At 46.9% G+C, this 16,268-nt stretch overlaps 6 protein-coding genes across 6 annotated transcripts; 2 read left to right on the forward strand and 4 right to left on the reverse strand.

Annotated features, from left to right (window-relative positions):
- Positions 1–16: 16 nt before the first annotated feature.
- Positions 17–1,073, reverse strand: cpr2 (Peptidyl-prolyl cis-trans isomerase B; the record flags this gene model as incomplete). Its single annotated transcript, XM_031148089.1, has 4 exons — positions 17–273; positions 370–521; positions 571–697; positions 746–1,073. 4 exons carry the CDS (start codon positions 1,071–1,073, stop codon positions 17–19), a joined length of 864 nt encoding a protein of 287 aa, XP_031006641.1.
- Positions 1,074–1,364: 291 nt separating this feature from the next.
- sws2 (37S ribosomal protein subunit, mitochondrial) lies at positions 1,365–1,820 on the forward strand (the record flags this gene model as incomplete). Its single annotated transcript, XM_031148090.1, has 3 exons — positions 1,365–1,409; positions 1,460–1,726; positions 1,776–1,820. Coding segments are annotated over 3 exons (357 nt in total), but the record flags the coding sequence as incomplete, so codon positions are not given.
- A 2,584-nt stretch (positions 1,821–4,404) lies between these two features.
- Positions 4,405–6,274, reverse strand: vrtL_1 (Efflux pump; the record flags this gene model as incomplete). Its single annotated transcript, XM_031148091.1, has 5 exons — positions 4,405–4,543; positions 4,618–4,782; positions 4,942–5,636; positions 5,692–6,081; positions 6,158–6,274. The coding sequence occupies 5 exons, from the start codon at positions 6,272–6,274 to the stop codon at positions 4,405–4,407; spliced, it is 1,506 nt and encodes a 501-aa protein (XP_031006639.1).
- Positions 6,275–8,611: 2,337 nt separating this feature from the next.
- Positions 8,612–9,043, forward strand: LHYA1_G003118 (uncharacterized protein; the record flags this gene model as incomplete). The annotated part of the gene is made up of 1 exon (XM_031148092.1): positions 8,612–9,043. One exon carries the CDS (start codon positions 8,612–8,614, stop codon positions 9,041–9,043), a length of 432 nt encoding a protein of 143 aa, XP_031006605.1.
- Positions 9,044–9,487: 444 nt separating this feature from the next.
- LAE1_2 (Secondary metabolism regulator LAE1) lies at positions 9,488–11,094 on the reverse strand (the record flags this gene model as incomplete). The annotated part of the gene is made up of 9 exons (XM_031148093.1): positions 9,488–9,658; positions 9,711–10,101; positions 10,151–10,188; positions 10,242–10,264; positions 10,317–10,458; positions 10,509–10,531; positions 10,586–10,671; positions 10,729–10,775; positions 10,822–11,094. 9 exons carry the CDS (start codon positions 11,092–11,094, stop codon positions 9,488–9,490), a joined length of 1,194 nt encoding a protein of 397 aa, XP_031006604.1.
- Positions 11,095–14,083: 2,989 nt separating this feature from the next.
- LHYA1_G003120 (Baeyer-Villiger monooxygenase) lies at positions 14,084–15,814 on the reverse strand (the record flags this gene model as incomplete). Its single annotated transcript, XM_031148094.1, has 2 exons — positions 14,084–15,509; positions 15,582–15,814. 2 exons carry the CDS (start codon positions 15,812–15,814, stop codon positions 14,084–14,086), a joined length of 1,659 nt encoding a protein of 552 aa, XP_031006624.1.
- Between the last annotated feature and the right edge of the window lie 454 nt (positions 15,815–16,268).

The raw sequence follows: 16,268 nt of genomic DNA on the forward strand, positions 1-16,268 counted from the left end.
ATTCGTAACTGTATATTCATGCCATGCTTTTCTCCGTGAACTTGCTGCTTCTTCCCTTTTTGCTATTCATCCGAATATAAACCGCAACGCAACCCAAAATGACTGCCAAAAAGAGACCCTTTTGCAGGATGCTGAAGCCCTCGACCTGAGTAGTATCAACCTCGGCCTCGCCAACGACAGGGATCGCTGCAATGGTGGTAGCAGCAGCAGCCGGGGGAGCAGTCTCGGGCTCGCTCATCCCCGGTTGAAATTCGGCATATCCGTATTCGTCATCTGTAAGCGCGAACAGACAGACGAATCAGCAAGTCCAATTGACAATGAAAAGCGACAGCGAGGCTAGGAGAGTACTTTATAGCTCGACGTGGATACCTTCTTCTGGCACTGGCAACTCTCCGCTCTTTGTGATCTTGACGGGTTTGATGGGCTTGTCGCCTTGTCCCTTGGGTACTCCCTCGATCGCCTTGACGATTTCGTAGCCCTCGAGGACCTCGCCGAATACGACGTGCTTGCCGTCGAGATGACTATTTCATAGTTAGCAGTGTTTGAATAGAAACTGAAGTTGTTACTGACCCTGGGGTCGATGTGGTGATGAAGAATTGAGAGCCATTGGTGTCCTTTCCGGCGTTGGCCATGCTGAGAAGACCGGTCTTGGAGTGCTTCAACTTGAAGTTCTCATCTGGGAACTTGTTGCCGTAGACTATACAATATCAGTATAAATCCAATTGCACTACTTGATTGCACGTACTCGACTTTCCTCCAGTGCCATCACCCTTTGTGAAATCACCTCCCTGAATCATAAAGTTTGAGATAACACGGTGGAAGGTAGATCCCTCGTATCCAAAGTCGTTCTCGCCAGTAGCCAATGCTCTGAAGTTCTCGGCGGTCTTTGGGACAGTCTTGCCATAAAGACCCATTACAATGCGACCCAGATGTTCGTCGCCATGGCTAATATCGAAGTACACCTTGTGGGTGATCTTGGGGCCTTTGACAGCTTGGGCCGTCTGGGCGAAGAAGACAAATGTAACGGTGAGGATGAGTAGTACAGAGACTACGAACCGGTGGATGGTGAACATCTTGACGGCAATTCGTGGATTTTCGAGGGTTTGTGGTGTTATTGTAGAAGGTTTGTAGAACCTCAATTGAAGGGGGGAAGTTGACGCTCTGGTCGTTTCGGATAGGTGTTGATTACAACTAGCGCCACGGTCACATGTTCACGAGGTCCGTGCGATGTTTCAACGACATCTGTAGAGTTTGGCGGAGAAACAGCTCTAGCAGAGTATTTGCAGCTTCAATTGCTTCCTTTCTGTCACGATGGTAAGATATAGCTCCTCGTTGTACCTCTGGATATGCACTGATGTTCACAGGTCTTCATACTAGGGATTAATTTCCCGGAAAACCGGTTAATCAAGGTTCGCAGCTTCTGCACGCCATTCCAACCTCAACCTAACATTTTCTCCAGAAATCCCTACAAACATTCTATGGCATCGGCCACCAACACTCCTCCCGTATCTTGGCAAAACACTCCATCATCCCCACTCAGAGACTCGGTGGCATTTCCGCGAAGACAATTTCTGCCATCACAGCCGAGCTCTCGGGCATGACGATCGAGACGGACCTGCGGAGGAAGATGCAAGATAACATCCGTCGCTTGAGGGACATGGGTAGTTATAGGGGGAGGCGGCATGCTATGGGTCTACCGGTGAGAGGGCAGAGGACGAGGAGTCAGGTACGTTTGGCATATTTGTGGGCATGTTTGACCGTGCTAACCATGGTAGATCTTGACGGCGAGAAAGTTGAATAGAGTGGAAAGACACAACTAGAGAGAGCTCGGAGGGACGATTGTAAAACATGGAAGGCTGCATTCTTGGCGTCAGATGTGGGATGTAAAGTACAAATGGACATCAATAGAAAGATTACCCTCCAGGCAGTGCGCCATTGTGATGTAGTATTGTCCTCGATGTTACCTATTGATGCGCGTGTTGTTGTCTATCCCTACTGCTAATGATGTCTATTTGTTCGCCTGATTCTCGTGTTGGCCTCTTGCGTTACAGCTTTATCTATCTTTCGATTTCCCCCTGCACAGCTGTTATGAATTTGAGTATTCCAGTTGCTGAAGACGCAAGTTGGCCTTCTTGACTATTGATGTGATCACATGATAAATCCCCGTCTAGTGAAGTTGGAAGTAACGCATGCTACACTGCACTGGTCCTCATAGAAGGTATCGATGCATTAATGTAAATATGTAGAATACGCATCACCTTGTGCGATAGATGCAGACACATCCCACACGCATAAGATTCCAAATCCCAAGAACGCCACTGTTAAATTTATTGCCATTGCCCCAATATCACACTGCGTAAATTCACACCCTCAGATGTTTTCACACAGGCATCATCCTCGAGCCTCCCATTTCCCGCGCTTAGACACTTTGGTCGCCAGCCTCTTTGTCACCTGCGTCTGCATTTGCTGTTTCAACGAACCCGAAGGCGGAGTCTTCCCAATGTTCTTGTTCGCCCTGCACACCGCGACAAGTTCAGGAGCTCGATTTAGCGCCCTTGCCTTTGAATTTGCCATAATTTTCGATTTCGTTGCCAATTCGGGTTCGTATTCCTCGTCATCATCAGCATCTTTCCACTCCGGCCATGCCTCATCATCCACGTTGCGCTTTCGCTTCCTCTTGATAGCCGTTCCCTGTCCGACTTTCTTCGCAGCAGGGTCTCTCTCTCTCTTCAGCGGCATCTCTATAACCAGCTTGTCGTTCCGTCCTGCATCAGACTCAACCTTTGTCTCAGAAGCACCCGCATCCTCATCCCTATCCACTATCCCCCTCAGCTCCTGCCTCTTCCTGAGCAAAAATTCCCTCTCCTCCCCCACCTCTAGCCCAACCCTCTCCCTCTCCTTCACCGCAAACTCGCTCAGTATAAACGGACACTCCCAAATCCCTGGATCGGGGGCTGTCCCAGTTTCAGCTTTGATGCGTGCGGCCTCGGCTTTTTGAATGCGGACGATGGAGCCGTAAATGCGGACTTGGTCGAGCAGCCAGCATTGTTGGCGTAGAGAGTCGATGGTTTCTTGCTCGGGGGAGGGTGATGAGGGGTGAATGCGCTGGAGGGTGTCAAATGTTGTTTGTAAGGGGGAGCAAATAGGCGCTTCTTCAGCTTGGCACTCGAGGACGAGAGGTATAGCCTTGGTCTGAGGAGTTGGTGAGGGTATGTCAACTTCGTTCTTCGTACTTAGTGCTGGAGAGTTGGCTGCGCTGGTCATCGGGCTGCTGAGAATTTCTTCGAACTTGCGTCTTAGGCAATTCCATGCTTGCGCCATGGTTGGGTCTGCAAAGGGAAGTTTGGTATATTGTTGTCGAGGCGATGATAAATGGGCTGTTTGATGTTGAGAGTTGGCGGGTTGGTCGATGTTGAAATTGGATTGCCTTGCTGACTTGTGAAAACTGTTGTCTATTCACTGTGAGTCGATGCGGTCAGCTCCGCCTTCATTCGTTAGAGAGTCTATCGGGTGCTTTGAAGCAGACGTTGTTCAAAGCTGCACTGCGCGAGTCTCCAAAGCTTTGCGTGTTCTTTCTCCTTGCTAAATTGATTGTTTGCCGGATGCTAGGGTGGGAGGGCAAGTTCCTGGTTGAAAGGCCAGGTTATCTTTTGACCCGACATACAATTCAATGCAGCAATTCATATAAGTAAAGTATCCTGGAAGCCGAGGTGGCCCCGTTTAAAGCTGGCAGTATATGAATTGAAGTAAGCACGAACTTGAAAGAAATTGGAACTGCTAGATACTCCAGAAGGCTTTATGGGTGCGGTTATCGATGCAGCTGATGCATTCAACGTGAACGAAGATGCCAAGTTGCTTGATCCTATTGGAAGCGAGTCAGTCTTGACGCGAAATAGAGAGCGCCGGTTAGTTCCCACAAAGCGCGATTATCAATACGCTTAACCTTCTAACAATCACACAGTCTTGATGCTGCTGCCTCTGAAAGAAAGTTGAAGGGAGATGAGGCTAAAGTTTGGATCCTTCTGCACAATTCCAAGAAAGCAAATAGCGCCATGAACGTATCAGACGATTGTATATGGCTGCCTGAGACTTGGGATCTCACGTATTGCCCAGAATGTCGGGTTGCAATCAGAGAAGCCTCAAACTTCGGGGTGTGTGCATTGCGACGAGATATACGATGTCATAGAAAACTGGGATGATGCTTGCGTCGAGTACCTTGATGTAGGGAAGATGACATAGCTTAGATTCTGACAAGCAAATAAAATCAGGGTGACTGACGTATCAAACAAGGGCAACGAAGAACATTCAGTGGGTACTAGTGGAATCCTAAACTGTACTTTCTTCTTGTTGATTATTGAATAATTATTCCGAGAAAGCTTGACTAGTGTAAATATCACTATGGTTTCAATCGTCTCTCGCATATGTACTCCGCTTCCTCAGGGCTGGACCATAGTACCGCAAAGCAATGGTAGCGGGGATCCCAATAAATGTTGCAATAAATGCCAGCAGGCTGTTACCCCAGCCATAACCAAGATTATTATATCTAGTTCAAATACCCCGTTAGAACACTGAAATGGAGTATAGATGCTGGAGCCAGATGGTAGTTGAAGAACTTACAGACTTGGTGCAATTAGAGGCAATGCGAAAGCTAAAATACTTCGTAGGACGATGACAGCGGCCATGGCGCTTGCTGCATACTTTTGGTATGTGTCGATTATATAGCCCATAACGCAAAGTATTTCGAGGACAGTTCCTCCACCATAAATGGCCGCGCCAATGTTCCTATAAATATGGGTCAGCATATACCGGTTGCTCGACGGCGTAAAAATTGTTTGCTTCTACCCTCTTGTTCGAAGTTCGAAATCCGAATCGATCACCTATACTCAACATATGGAAGAGAGGGAAGGGGACCAAAGTGCTAAACGAGATAAGAGTACTCACGGCATAATCCAGTGAACGTTGGGTCGGGCACTCCATCCGTACCAGAATAACCCCACCGGTATGATACAAGCTCCGAAGATGAGAATAGGAAGACGAAATTCTGGAAGGCCTTGTCCACCATTTTTTGCGCACAGCTTCGCATAATATCGATCGGCAATTCGCGTCCCAACTTGCGAAGCTAGACCCATTCCGATAAATAATGAAATGTAGTTAAGTGACCCAATAGAAATAGATTCCTTGTAAGTATCCGTCCAGACATTCGGGAAGGTGGCAATCAGGAGATAGAGTATACCCCATAGGTATGCACAATACAAACTCCAGACTTGAACAATAGGTTGAGTTCCGAGCAGCTTGAAGGGTCTAATGGCACTAATACGTAGTAGCTCTGGCATAGATACGCTGTCGTGTTCGGTGTATAAATCTGGGTTTTGCGTGCTTTTTTGCAACCGTTTACATTTTCTCTGCAAAAGAACTGGAGCATATGTCTCGCGGAAATATGGGAGTCCAACAATTTGTACCGCAGCGCCAGCTATCGAAACAACGTAGAAACACCATCTCCATGATGTATACTGGACCAAGAAACCACCCGCGATAGGACCAACGACAACCCCAACAAGAGGTGCGAGCACGTAAACTGCAATGGCTTGGCCTCTTTCTTGGGGTCGAAATAAATCCGCATTGATTCCACTTCCAATCTGTATCTCAATTATTAGAATTTGAAATTCTTTTGCAGATTCATAGAGAACTTACAGCAAATGGACCCGCTCCACCCAAGCCAGCAAGGAAACGGAAAGCTATCAGTTGGTTCGGAGTCTTCGCGGCACCACAAAGAGTATTGAATGTAATGTAGAACAGATTACATGATTGAAGAACTATCGATCTCCCAAAAACTTCCGACAGTGGGGCTGTAAAAAGGGGTACGATCGCAGTGCCTAACAAGAATACTGATAGAGCCAAGACGACAAGGACGGTCGATTCGAAGTGAAGTTCTTGTTGGATAGTATACAATGCTGGGGCCATGGTAGCTGAGCTTATTGAAGACAAGAAATTGAATAATGACATTGGGAGAAGGGACGTCCATTTCCGACGTGTCGGCCAATTCTTGGGATTTTCTGGATCATCAGGGCCATCCCACGTTACCTATTTTGTTTAAGTATTAATTGATTTGATGTACCTAGGACGGGGTGGAGTTCTTGGCCGGAGGATATATGCTCACCAGGTTGGGATCTAATGAAGCCGCTTGTACGGCAGGACGAGGAGTCGGCTGAGCAAGCTCAACAGTATTGGTACTTCCAGTTGATACCGTATTGATGTGTACATTCTTGTTGGCCATAATACTTCGGCAAGGGCTCCAGGGCTAGAGAGAAAAGGTGGTGGATGGTGTTGGCCACGAAGATTAACCAACCGCCGTAAAGATGTCGACGCGTTGATCAAATAAAGGGCATGTAGCGATTGACGATTGTGATAATGTATCGATGCCCCTTTTTACTTTTTTTAGAAAATGTCTTCTGGCAGTTGGAAGCTTCTCGAATACATTGAGTTCGAAGTGCGGCACGGGAGAGGTTGCTGTTGCAAAGAGAGGGAAATAAACAAACCGGTATTTTTATTACCGGCTCCGATCCGCCCTGCCCCTGCATACTCGCATTTTATATACTCACATTCTTTTAAAGTTCTGACTGTCCCACTCTTTCACTCCATAAATATATACTCCGCACCACTTACAGCGAGAAGCTTAGATCCAACGAGTACAGGGCCTCCAGAGGCCCAGCTCACTCTAAGATTGGTTTTGTTTTGTATTTATAAGGATTTATACTAGGGTAAAGAGCGAATTGGAGCTATAGGATTCTATGTATCTATGCTAAGTAGTGAACTTATAGTGTAACAGCCAGACTTAAAAGACTGCGTACCGTTGATGCCTGAATGCTGATGAGACGCGAAGCCCTCAAATAAGCCTCCCTCCTACGCATAAGAACACAACCACCGGACCACAACACAATTACAATATTATTGGAATTGATCGAATAGATACATAAGAAGCCTATAGATAAGACCTACTTTTTAGAATCGATTTTACTTAGTTCGTCCTTCCGCTTGCAATCTAGAGACTAGAGCTGAGATTTATAGCTTGGCGCTTCAGTTATTCTAGCCCTTTATCTCCAAAGAGCAAGTCTGACTAGCGCATTCCAAAAGTTATGACATGAGAGAGTCAATTTGTTTCATTCGATACAGCCCAATGTACTCCTCAGCCCTATGGATTTAAAGTAGTTTTAGAGAACAGAAAAAAAGACATGTGGATACTGCATTCAATCCCTTTCCATCGACCCTGGCAGGTGTGCTGGACACTCTATTTCTATGCTTGACCCAAAATTGACGAATTTTAGCAATTTGTCTTGCAAAGGTCCTCAACCTGCCTTCAAAAGAAGATGGGAAGTTTTCTCCTGTTCAGAAGGATTTTATAGGGACCCATGGGCTGTAATACTTTACTTTCAAGTCAATGCAAAGCCTGAACATTCTTCAATTCACAATCCACAGGTGGCAAGAGAATGCTCATATTATTGCTTGGACAAAGCAAGCTCCTGGAAGGGGTAGGTTTTAACGAGTTTAGATGCTCAATTTTATACCCACATATGGTGTGAATTCAAGGAGTCATCATAAGCTTTCTCAAAGAACTTCGAAGCGGCGAGCAATATTTAAAGGCCTTATCCTCATATACCAGCGAACAGACAAACAAGCATCGACTCCAGCTACGACATGGCCTCCTCAATTCAAGGTTCCATGTGCGATCTGACTGCAAGCTCCCAGCGCTACACCATCCCGACCATACTCACTCGAGCAACCTCCCTTCTGACCCGCGCGCTCTCTCTCGTCGCCCTTTATGTCGCCCTCGGCTTCGCCCAGCTCATCAACTGCTTCTTCTTCGCAATTATCTTCTTCTTCATCCTAGCTCCCAGCTACTTCTGGTCAATCATCTTCCCAAAAGTACAGGAAGAGGACACCATGATAGACAGACAAGACGTGGTTAGGGATTCCATGCCGAGGCGCCGGGACACGGATGATATTTCAGTCTTCAATCTTGATGGAAACCATAGGGCTGGACAGCCTTCTGAGGTGAACAATGACTTCTCCATCTGGCTGCAGTACAAAAAGCCTGATATGGGGAAAGACCCGAGATCTGGAGAAGAGAGTCATAGTGGATCATGGTTGGAAGGGCTGGAGGAAGACGCCGTCGAATAAGAATCGGAGGATGAGCCAGTGCCATGCACACAAAAATTAAAGAGAAATCACCAATCAAGCGCCGATATGTTCTGATTTTGAGACGATACTTTGCCCTAGATGGAAGGGTCTAGGGTAACGAACACTAAGCATCGATGAAGGGAGCATCTTGACAATACGCACAAGAATAAAATAGAAGTCCGACATTTGGTTTGGAAAAAAATGACATGTAATGGTCTTGGTATAAAATGAAACTCAGTAGTTCCCGCATTGTCTCCAAGTGTTGGTTGTTGAATAGGGGGTGCGAAGTGATCCCACGTGATTCGCGTCCTACACTTGATTATGAAAGCGTGACTTCGCACAGCCCACGATGACATTTCCCTCCCCTCCCTTTATATATCCTGCTTCCTGCCACTTCCTCTCCACAAACAAACCACAGTTCTATTATTCAATCAATATGGCGACCACGACTCCAGCCCCAGGCGAGACCAGCTTGAAATCCCTCCTATCGACACTCGTCACGAGTCTCGACCCCGAGACCTTCGTCTTCATTACCGTTCCACCTAAGCATGAATATCCATCAACTCTACTCACCCATATGCTCTTCAAAGAAGCCGAAGGGCTGACCATGATAACAACAAAAGCATCCGCTGAAGCCCATGGCCTGGATTACATCTTTCCATGTGGCATGGTCACCTTGGACGTGCACTCAAGTCTTGAGGCCGTTGGATTTATGGCTGCGATAACGAGGAAATTGACTGAAAGGGGAATTGGATGCAATCCTGTTAGCGGATATTTTCACGACCACTTGTTCGTGCCGGTCGGACGGGAGGAAGAAACTTTGGAAGTGCTAAGTGAGATGGCTGCTGCCGCCAAAGCGGATGTATAGAATGAAATGGATGGAGTTGCAAGGTATTTGAGGCCTCAATTTATGGTAGAATGTCACTAAAATCATTACAGACATCCAATCCGAAAAGGGGCATTGCTTTTCATATGACTCGTTCATGAACAAGGGCTTCGCCTCCCAAACGACCCCTCACCATCCAAAATTGACTGGAAATATGCACCTTACTTGAAACTCAGTACTAGCGCAAAGCGACCCAACCGGAATAATATAGAAACATTGTTTTTTTCATCGCCTGCCCTCGTATATGCGCAATGTCCAAGTTGGAGATTCCTAGCAGATCTTTGTAATTCTTTCGAGGATTCTCCACTTGTTTCAACTTTCTGCAAAATTTCAGATTACAGTGTCATCCAACGGCTTTTGCGCCCAGACAATATGGCTAGAACAAGCCGGTCAGTTCTTCAGCTTTCGAAGATGAAAGCTACAGACTCACAAATCATGCAATGCGTGTGTACGCTTGTTGCAAAGTGCCTTTCTCACCGATGGTAGGAAAGCCAAAACTTCTTCAGGGGACCAACCCCGTGCGTTTGTAAAGGCTCGAAGTGAAATTCCCTCTAGCCCTTCGAGGAACATGGACAGATCACAGGCTCCAATCTCTTTCTAGGGGGAAGAGGTCAACGGCGAGATCTGACTATGGACGAGGGAACCATACCATTCTTTTGTCTTTAGGCCACATTCCCACTGGAATTGGAATCAGTCGGTGATTGACATTCTCGAATCCTGCGTCCCTAACCCATTGTTCTAGTTTTGGTCCTGGTTCTGGCTCACGACCAAAAACTTTTATTGCTGCAATGACTTCATCTGTCCAGACGTTAGGGGGACTGCCAGGGACAAATGTTCCATCAGTAGAATAGAATTGCATATCGAAGTCCTGGAACTCAACCCATCCTCCCGGCTTCGTGAATTGGAATGCTTGAGCAACGAGACGAGGCCAGTCGACAATAGACCCTGCAAGATACCGGCAATGAATGAAATCAAATGGTCGGGAAAACTCCCACGGCCTTTCAATGTCGTCCACTTCAAAAGAAACATTAGGAGGAACGCTATAATAGGTTAGCCATTTCAAGAGGATGAACTGAGGTACGATCGTACAGGTTTGGTTGGACTGGGCTAAGATCATTTCCAAGAACCTAGAGCTGTTAGTAATTCACAGTTCGCGAAGTACGAAGGGTAGCAGATTTACACTAGCAGATGGATAGGCATCGCCTAGGTAAAGGTAACGTTAGCTCTTGTCTGTACGTGTATTGGGCTGACAAACCGATTTCAATAGCCCAAATTCCAGTGCCAGTCCCAAGATCGAGGATTCTTTGAGGATTAGACCCAATTGGCGCAAGAAAAAGTTGACCATCGCATCTTAACGTCAATAGATGATGAAAGAGATCCAGACGATCGTTCTCAATCTACTACTTTTCAACATCTTACATGCGCTATTAATGGTCACGATACGTACGTCGTCATTCGGGAGAAAGTATTCTTTGGCAGTTAGTTTAGCGTGAGAAGGGGATCTGATTCAAAGATGGTACTTACGTGTATCATCTTGAGCATGATATCGTCGACCATTCTCGTATTTGAAGTTCATGATGCTAGAACTCAGAGAGGCTGTGAAGCTCACTCTTTGGCAATTTTAGTACTGCTCAGCAACTGGACTTGCTGAATCCAACTGGACTTACACTTCATCACCATAAGATGAATCGTCGTCTCTATTGGAGCCCGAATCCTTCTCAAAGTTAGTGCCATAAGAGTGAACGAAGGAGCTAGCTTACGTCTTCTGCCTCGATGCTTTGCTGAGGCTGGTCGGTACTAGTATTTGCTTGCGTTTCTTGCGCTGAGGTCAATTCTTCATGCTGGTTGTGACTGGCGGCTGTACTCTGAGGTCCTTGCTGAGAGTCTGATTGTTGCTGAGCGCTCGCGGGTTCACTGATCTTTCCGCCGCCTGGCTTAAATTCCGGGTTTGGAACGACGACTTCTGGCTTACTCGAATCAAGATGCCGACCATGAGCGGCTTCGTTTTCGGGTTCGCTAGTCGAGGGATTCATTGCTACCCGAAATGCGTTGTGAAGTTGCTTTTGATAACAAACTTGCGACTTGGTGGAGTTTTACGGGAAGCAATCGGAATGGGCCCATCTTTTCATCTCCTTGAAGTGGATTACCCAGACCCCGGATGAAACTACACTACTTTGGACGAATTACAGGGGTTGACCGCTGTCAAGCATCCACAACGGTAGCAAGTGCCCGCTCTGTCCAGTACGACCCTTGAATGCCCCGCTACAAACGTGCAGGGAATGGGGGCACGGTTCCATGTTTTCGGAAACTTTCCCGCTTTGCGCGCTATCTATCTATTTCTCCTATCATCTCAAAAAAGGGTGTTGAAGCTCTTCTCCATCGTTTGCATCTTTCTTCTTTAGTCATTTCATAACCAAATGCCCGCCGTTGATGTCCCTATACACCTCGACATGATGAATTTGGACCACGCGAACCCGACTGTCATCCTAGGAACCGCATTATGTGGACTCGTTGCGTATTTTATAGTCTACAGGCTGTATTTTCACCCACTTGCAAAGTTTCCAGGCCCCAAGCTCGCAGCATTTCATATCTACGAAGGCTATTACGATGTTATTAAGAAAGGGCAATACATATTTGAGATCGGAAAGATGCATCAAAAATATGGTTAGTAACCGCATGCATAGTTTCACAAGTATTTAGCCTCCCTAGTCGCCTGCTGACTCCCGTGTCCACAGGTCCCATTGTGAGAATCGGGCCTAACGAGGTATTTAGCAACCAGCACTTTGCATGTATTGACGATGATCTGAGATTGACAAATGGTAAAACAGGTGCATATTCTGGATGCTGAATACTATGAGGTCCTCTACTCCCAAACAAATAATAAAGTAGATAAATACCAGTGGTTTTATTCCATGCTGGGAAACCCTCAAGCCACCTTCCCCACGATCAATTCGGATGTGCACAAGCTGCGACGAGCCACCCTTGCGCCTTTCTTCTCAATCGCTGCAGTCTCGAAGATAGAGCCGCAAATAAACTTGCTTGTAAGCCGCTTGGCGGATCGCATGGCAACCTGTGCCAAGGAAGATACTGTCATTCCTTTGTTTTACGCTTACAGGTTCGTCTCTTTTTCTCGTGGACTAGTCGCCCTTGAGCTTGATGCGAGAGCATAGGCATCATTAAATTATTGGCTAGTGTTTGTCGGCATATATAAACCTGCAAACTTACTGATTGTGCAGATGTATGACGGTGGATATGATCTCGGAATATGCGTTTGGGAAACAATTAGGTCTTTTGGACCGAAAAGATTGGGGTAAATCATTTTACTCCGCTTGGAGAGCGCTGTGGGAGCTTTCAGGCATCATCCGTCAGATACCTGTGATAATGGACATTTTTGATGCGATGCCTCGTTGGGTACTCCAAATAGTCAATCCGGGAGCGTTGGAGGTGTTGGATATGAAAGACGCCACCGATGCGCAGATGGCAGCGATCTTGGATACGGATCCTAAGGTTTACAGCCAGAGGCCATTCCCGACAGTCATGGTAGGATACTTGCAGCGCTCTCTTTTCCAGCTCTGGCATGTCTCGATGAAGACTACTATGCAACTTTGAGCCGCATGGGTTGAAACAGATTGTTGTTGCTAACTTGCCTTTTTCGCAGTGGGAAGTTGCTCAATCCGATATATTACCACCAGAGGAGAAGACATTCAGAAGGCTTGCGACAGACGCCAATAGTATTCTAGCAGCTGGTTTTGAGACCACGGGGAACGTGCTCACTTTGATGACATATCTCGTACTCCAGCACAAGGATATTCACGAAAGGTTAAAGACTGAATTGAAAGACGCAATCCCCGATGAAAACGAAATCCCTTCGTGGCAGGTCCTCGAGAAACTACCTTTGCTCTCTGGTATTGTAAAGGAGAGTTTTAGGTGAGTTATGCAAAGAGATCTCTCACCAACGTTTAGTACTAAAATATGATGATACAGGATGGCAGTTGGAGCCTTCTCGCGTCTCCCACGTGTCAATCAGAAAGAATCAGTTCAATACAAGGAGTGGACGATCCCGGCTGGAGTAAGCTTTGGATCTGATATTCGCGGTAAATTACTAACTCTCACTCAATAGACTGCTATCGGAATGTCTAATCTTTTTATCTCAATGTCTCCTGATATCTTCCCATCTCCAACAACTTTCGATCCTGATAGGTGGGGAGCGCCAAACTCCCCAGAACGTCGACGCCTTGAGCGACATCTCCATCCTTTTGGGAAAGGTACTGAACTTCCTTCTTGAGTTTATTCGTTAGTTGTGCTAAATAATGTTCCTTAGGATCACGAATGTGTATAGCGCCCAATATGGCGTATGCCGAGCTCTACCTCACTATTGCTACTATTGTCAGACGATTTCCGAATCTAAGAGTATGGGAGACAAGCGAAAGGGATATGGAATACGTGCACGACTATTTCGCAGGGATGGCCAGACATGAGAATGATGGATTGCAGGTCAAAATTGGATGATGTTTTCAAGTGACCAGAGGAAAAATCCACGACACCACCGATAATTAGTTCGAACAGGCTTGGATAAAGGGCTGCTTTCACCTACAAGGTTTGAGCCCCGTCCCTTTGCGGGCAGTCTATGTATGTTTTACATATCTTTTCAAATCGTACTGCAGTTCCAAATTCTTTCACTGCAAAATTTACCAGCTTCGGAATTATTGCCGAAACGAAGAAAGGGTGCATTGGTGCATTGCATTCGCGCCAGACGCATAAGGGTCCGCAAATGATTGCGTGCTGCATAAATTCAGCGCGGTCCAATTATGTACGTTCCTATTGGTACCGTGCTATGCGGAGTACGGGTTCTCCGTTCCGAGCCCCCATTTATTGCTGGGAAACCCTGGTTCTACAACAGAAAGTACAAAATAGAATCGATTGATTGATTGATTGTTCATTGAAGTATAGTAATAAGCTACCGAAAACTTCAGGATAACAACTATGAGTTGCAGCTAGACTGATACCACTTTGAACAACAAGTTAAGTAACAACCCTGAACCCCTTCCACTCCGGTAACGCAGCCCTAATCGTGTCCTTGTAGGCCGGGATGCCTCCCGCCCAATTGGTCTGCTCGAATGCTTTCCCAGGCAGACTGCCTCCCATATACGTACTCCTAGTTGTTGGAAACAGACTCGCATTACTCAGGTCATTGATTTTCTGTTTCCACTCAGCCGAAGCTTCTGGAGTCGGGTCTACGAACTTCAATCCCTCGCGATGGATCTTCTTGATCGCGTCGGCGATCCAGCGTCCTTGGACTTCGACACTGGACGGTCCGTTGGAGAGGAGTGTGGGACCATGGGGGCCGTAGAGATGGAACATGTTGGGGTATCCGCTGATGGTGGTGCCCAGGTAGGTGTTTGCTGCTGATTTCCACTCCTCTTTCAAGGGGGTGCCTTTGACACTCTGAAGTCCCATGTTTGTCATACCTCCAGTGACAATGTCGAAGCCGGTGGCGATGGCAATTACGTCGAATTCATGGAGTGTTCCGTCACTGGTCAGAATTCCCTCTGGTCTGAACTCAGCAATGGACGTCTTATTAATGTCAATAATATCCACATTCGAGCGGTTGAACTGCTCGTAGAAATTCTGCTCCAGACAAGGTCGCTTCACCCCGAAGGCGTGGGGTGGCTCAAGAGGAGCGAGAAGGTCACGCTTTCGTGGATCGCCAATGCGGTCGCGGACGTGCTTGGCCCAGAAGTCATAGGCGCGGCGATTAGCCTTGGGGTCAATCAACATATCCTTGTAGTTCCCAAGCCAGTATCCAAATCCACCGTGGTCCCAGAGCTTGTGGTAGAAGGCTTCTTGCTCTTCGTAATTATCTTCAAAGGTGTTCTTCTCGCTCCAGCTGAACAGGAAACCACCAAAGCATTTCTCGCGAAGCTCGTAGAGACGGGGATAATGTTTCTTGGAGGCTTGTTGTTCCTCATGAGTCAAAGGCTTCTTGCCCATGGGACAGGCAAGGTTGGGCGTTCGCTGAAAGACTTTCAAGGATCCAACTTCCGGTCCCCATTCCTGGGAAATCTGCACCCCAGAAGCACCAGTCCCAATGACAGCACATTTCTTTCCCTTAACATCCACGCCTTCCTCAGGCCAGAAAGAAGAGTGGTGAATGGTGCCTTTGAATGAGTCAATGCCCTTGAAGTCAGGGATGTAGCGTTTGGCGGCGAACCCGGCAGCAACGACGAGGTATTTGGCCTTTGCAGTACGGCCGTCTTCTGTCTTTACAGTCCATTTCCCCTCGGACTCGTCGAACTTAGCGTCAACCACAACACTATCGAAAGCACAGTCTTTCTTGATGTCAAGAACTTTGTCCACGTGAGCGAAGTAGGCTCGAAGATCTTGATAATTGGGATAATTGGTCGTCCATGTCCAGTCTTTAAAGACTTCAGGGATGGAGTACTCGTACCTGAAGGAAATATGTCAGTGAAGTGCCTCACTTATGATGTCAAATGTTTCGTTGGAATAGGGGGAGGCATACTCAGGGACTTCAGAATCAACACGAGCACCAGGGTAATTGTTCCAGCGCCAAGTACCACCCAAGTCGTTGCCCGCCTCGAAGATGACCGTCTTCAGGCCCAGCTTTCGTAGCTCGTGCAAGACAAAAACACCACCAAAGCCAGCACCGACGATCAGAGCGTCAACTTCGAGATTATCCGCATAGTTTCCGGTCGTTCCTCGGCGATGGGCGTATTCTTTGAGTTCTGAATGCATGTTTGTTGAATTTTGAATGATGATGGCTAACGTCATGCAATGTTATGCGGATGGTTTTTTTTATAAGAGAAATCAGCATGTTGCTGGTGTTTATATATGCTCCGATTCATCGAGTAGAGTGTCTTGCAGTGACAACCATTGGTCACTTGATCCAAGTTCGGATCCGCATTACTGAATATGATGTCTATATGCATGACCACGTGTGGGGGACTTGCGGAGATCCTTGGAGGTGGGTTACCGACTGGCGTTGTGTGCGGCACCCATTGTTTGCGGTTCCGCCAGAGTGAGTACCATCAAGAATGCGGGGTAATAATGACAACGTCTGATGGAGATCTGATTTGCTGTTAAAGCCACTGTGCTGCGTAGACCTTGTAAAATCCATATAGGGAAGTTTGCGTTCATCCAAGCCAATTAGCTTTCGAAATCATCATTGCTGTTTTACAACCTAGATACC

Source organism: Lachnellula hyalina (assembly GCF_007821495.1).
Source record: "Lachnellula hyalina strain CBS 185.66 chromosome Unknown contig00041, whole genome shotgun sequence".
Classification (NCBI taxonomy): domain Eukaryota; kingdom Fungi; phylum Ascomycota; class Leotiomycetes; order Helotiales; family Lachnaceae; genus Lachnellula; species Lachnellula hyalina.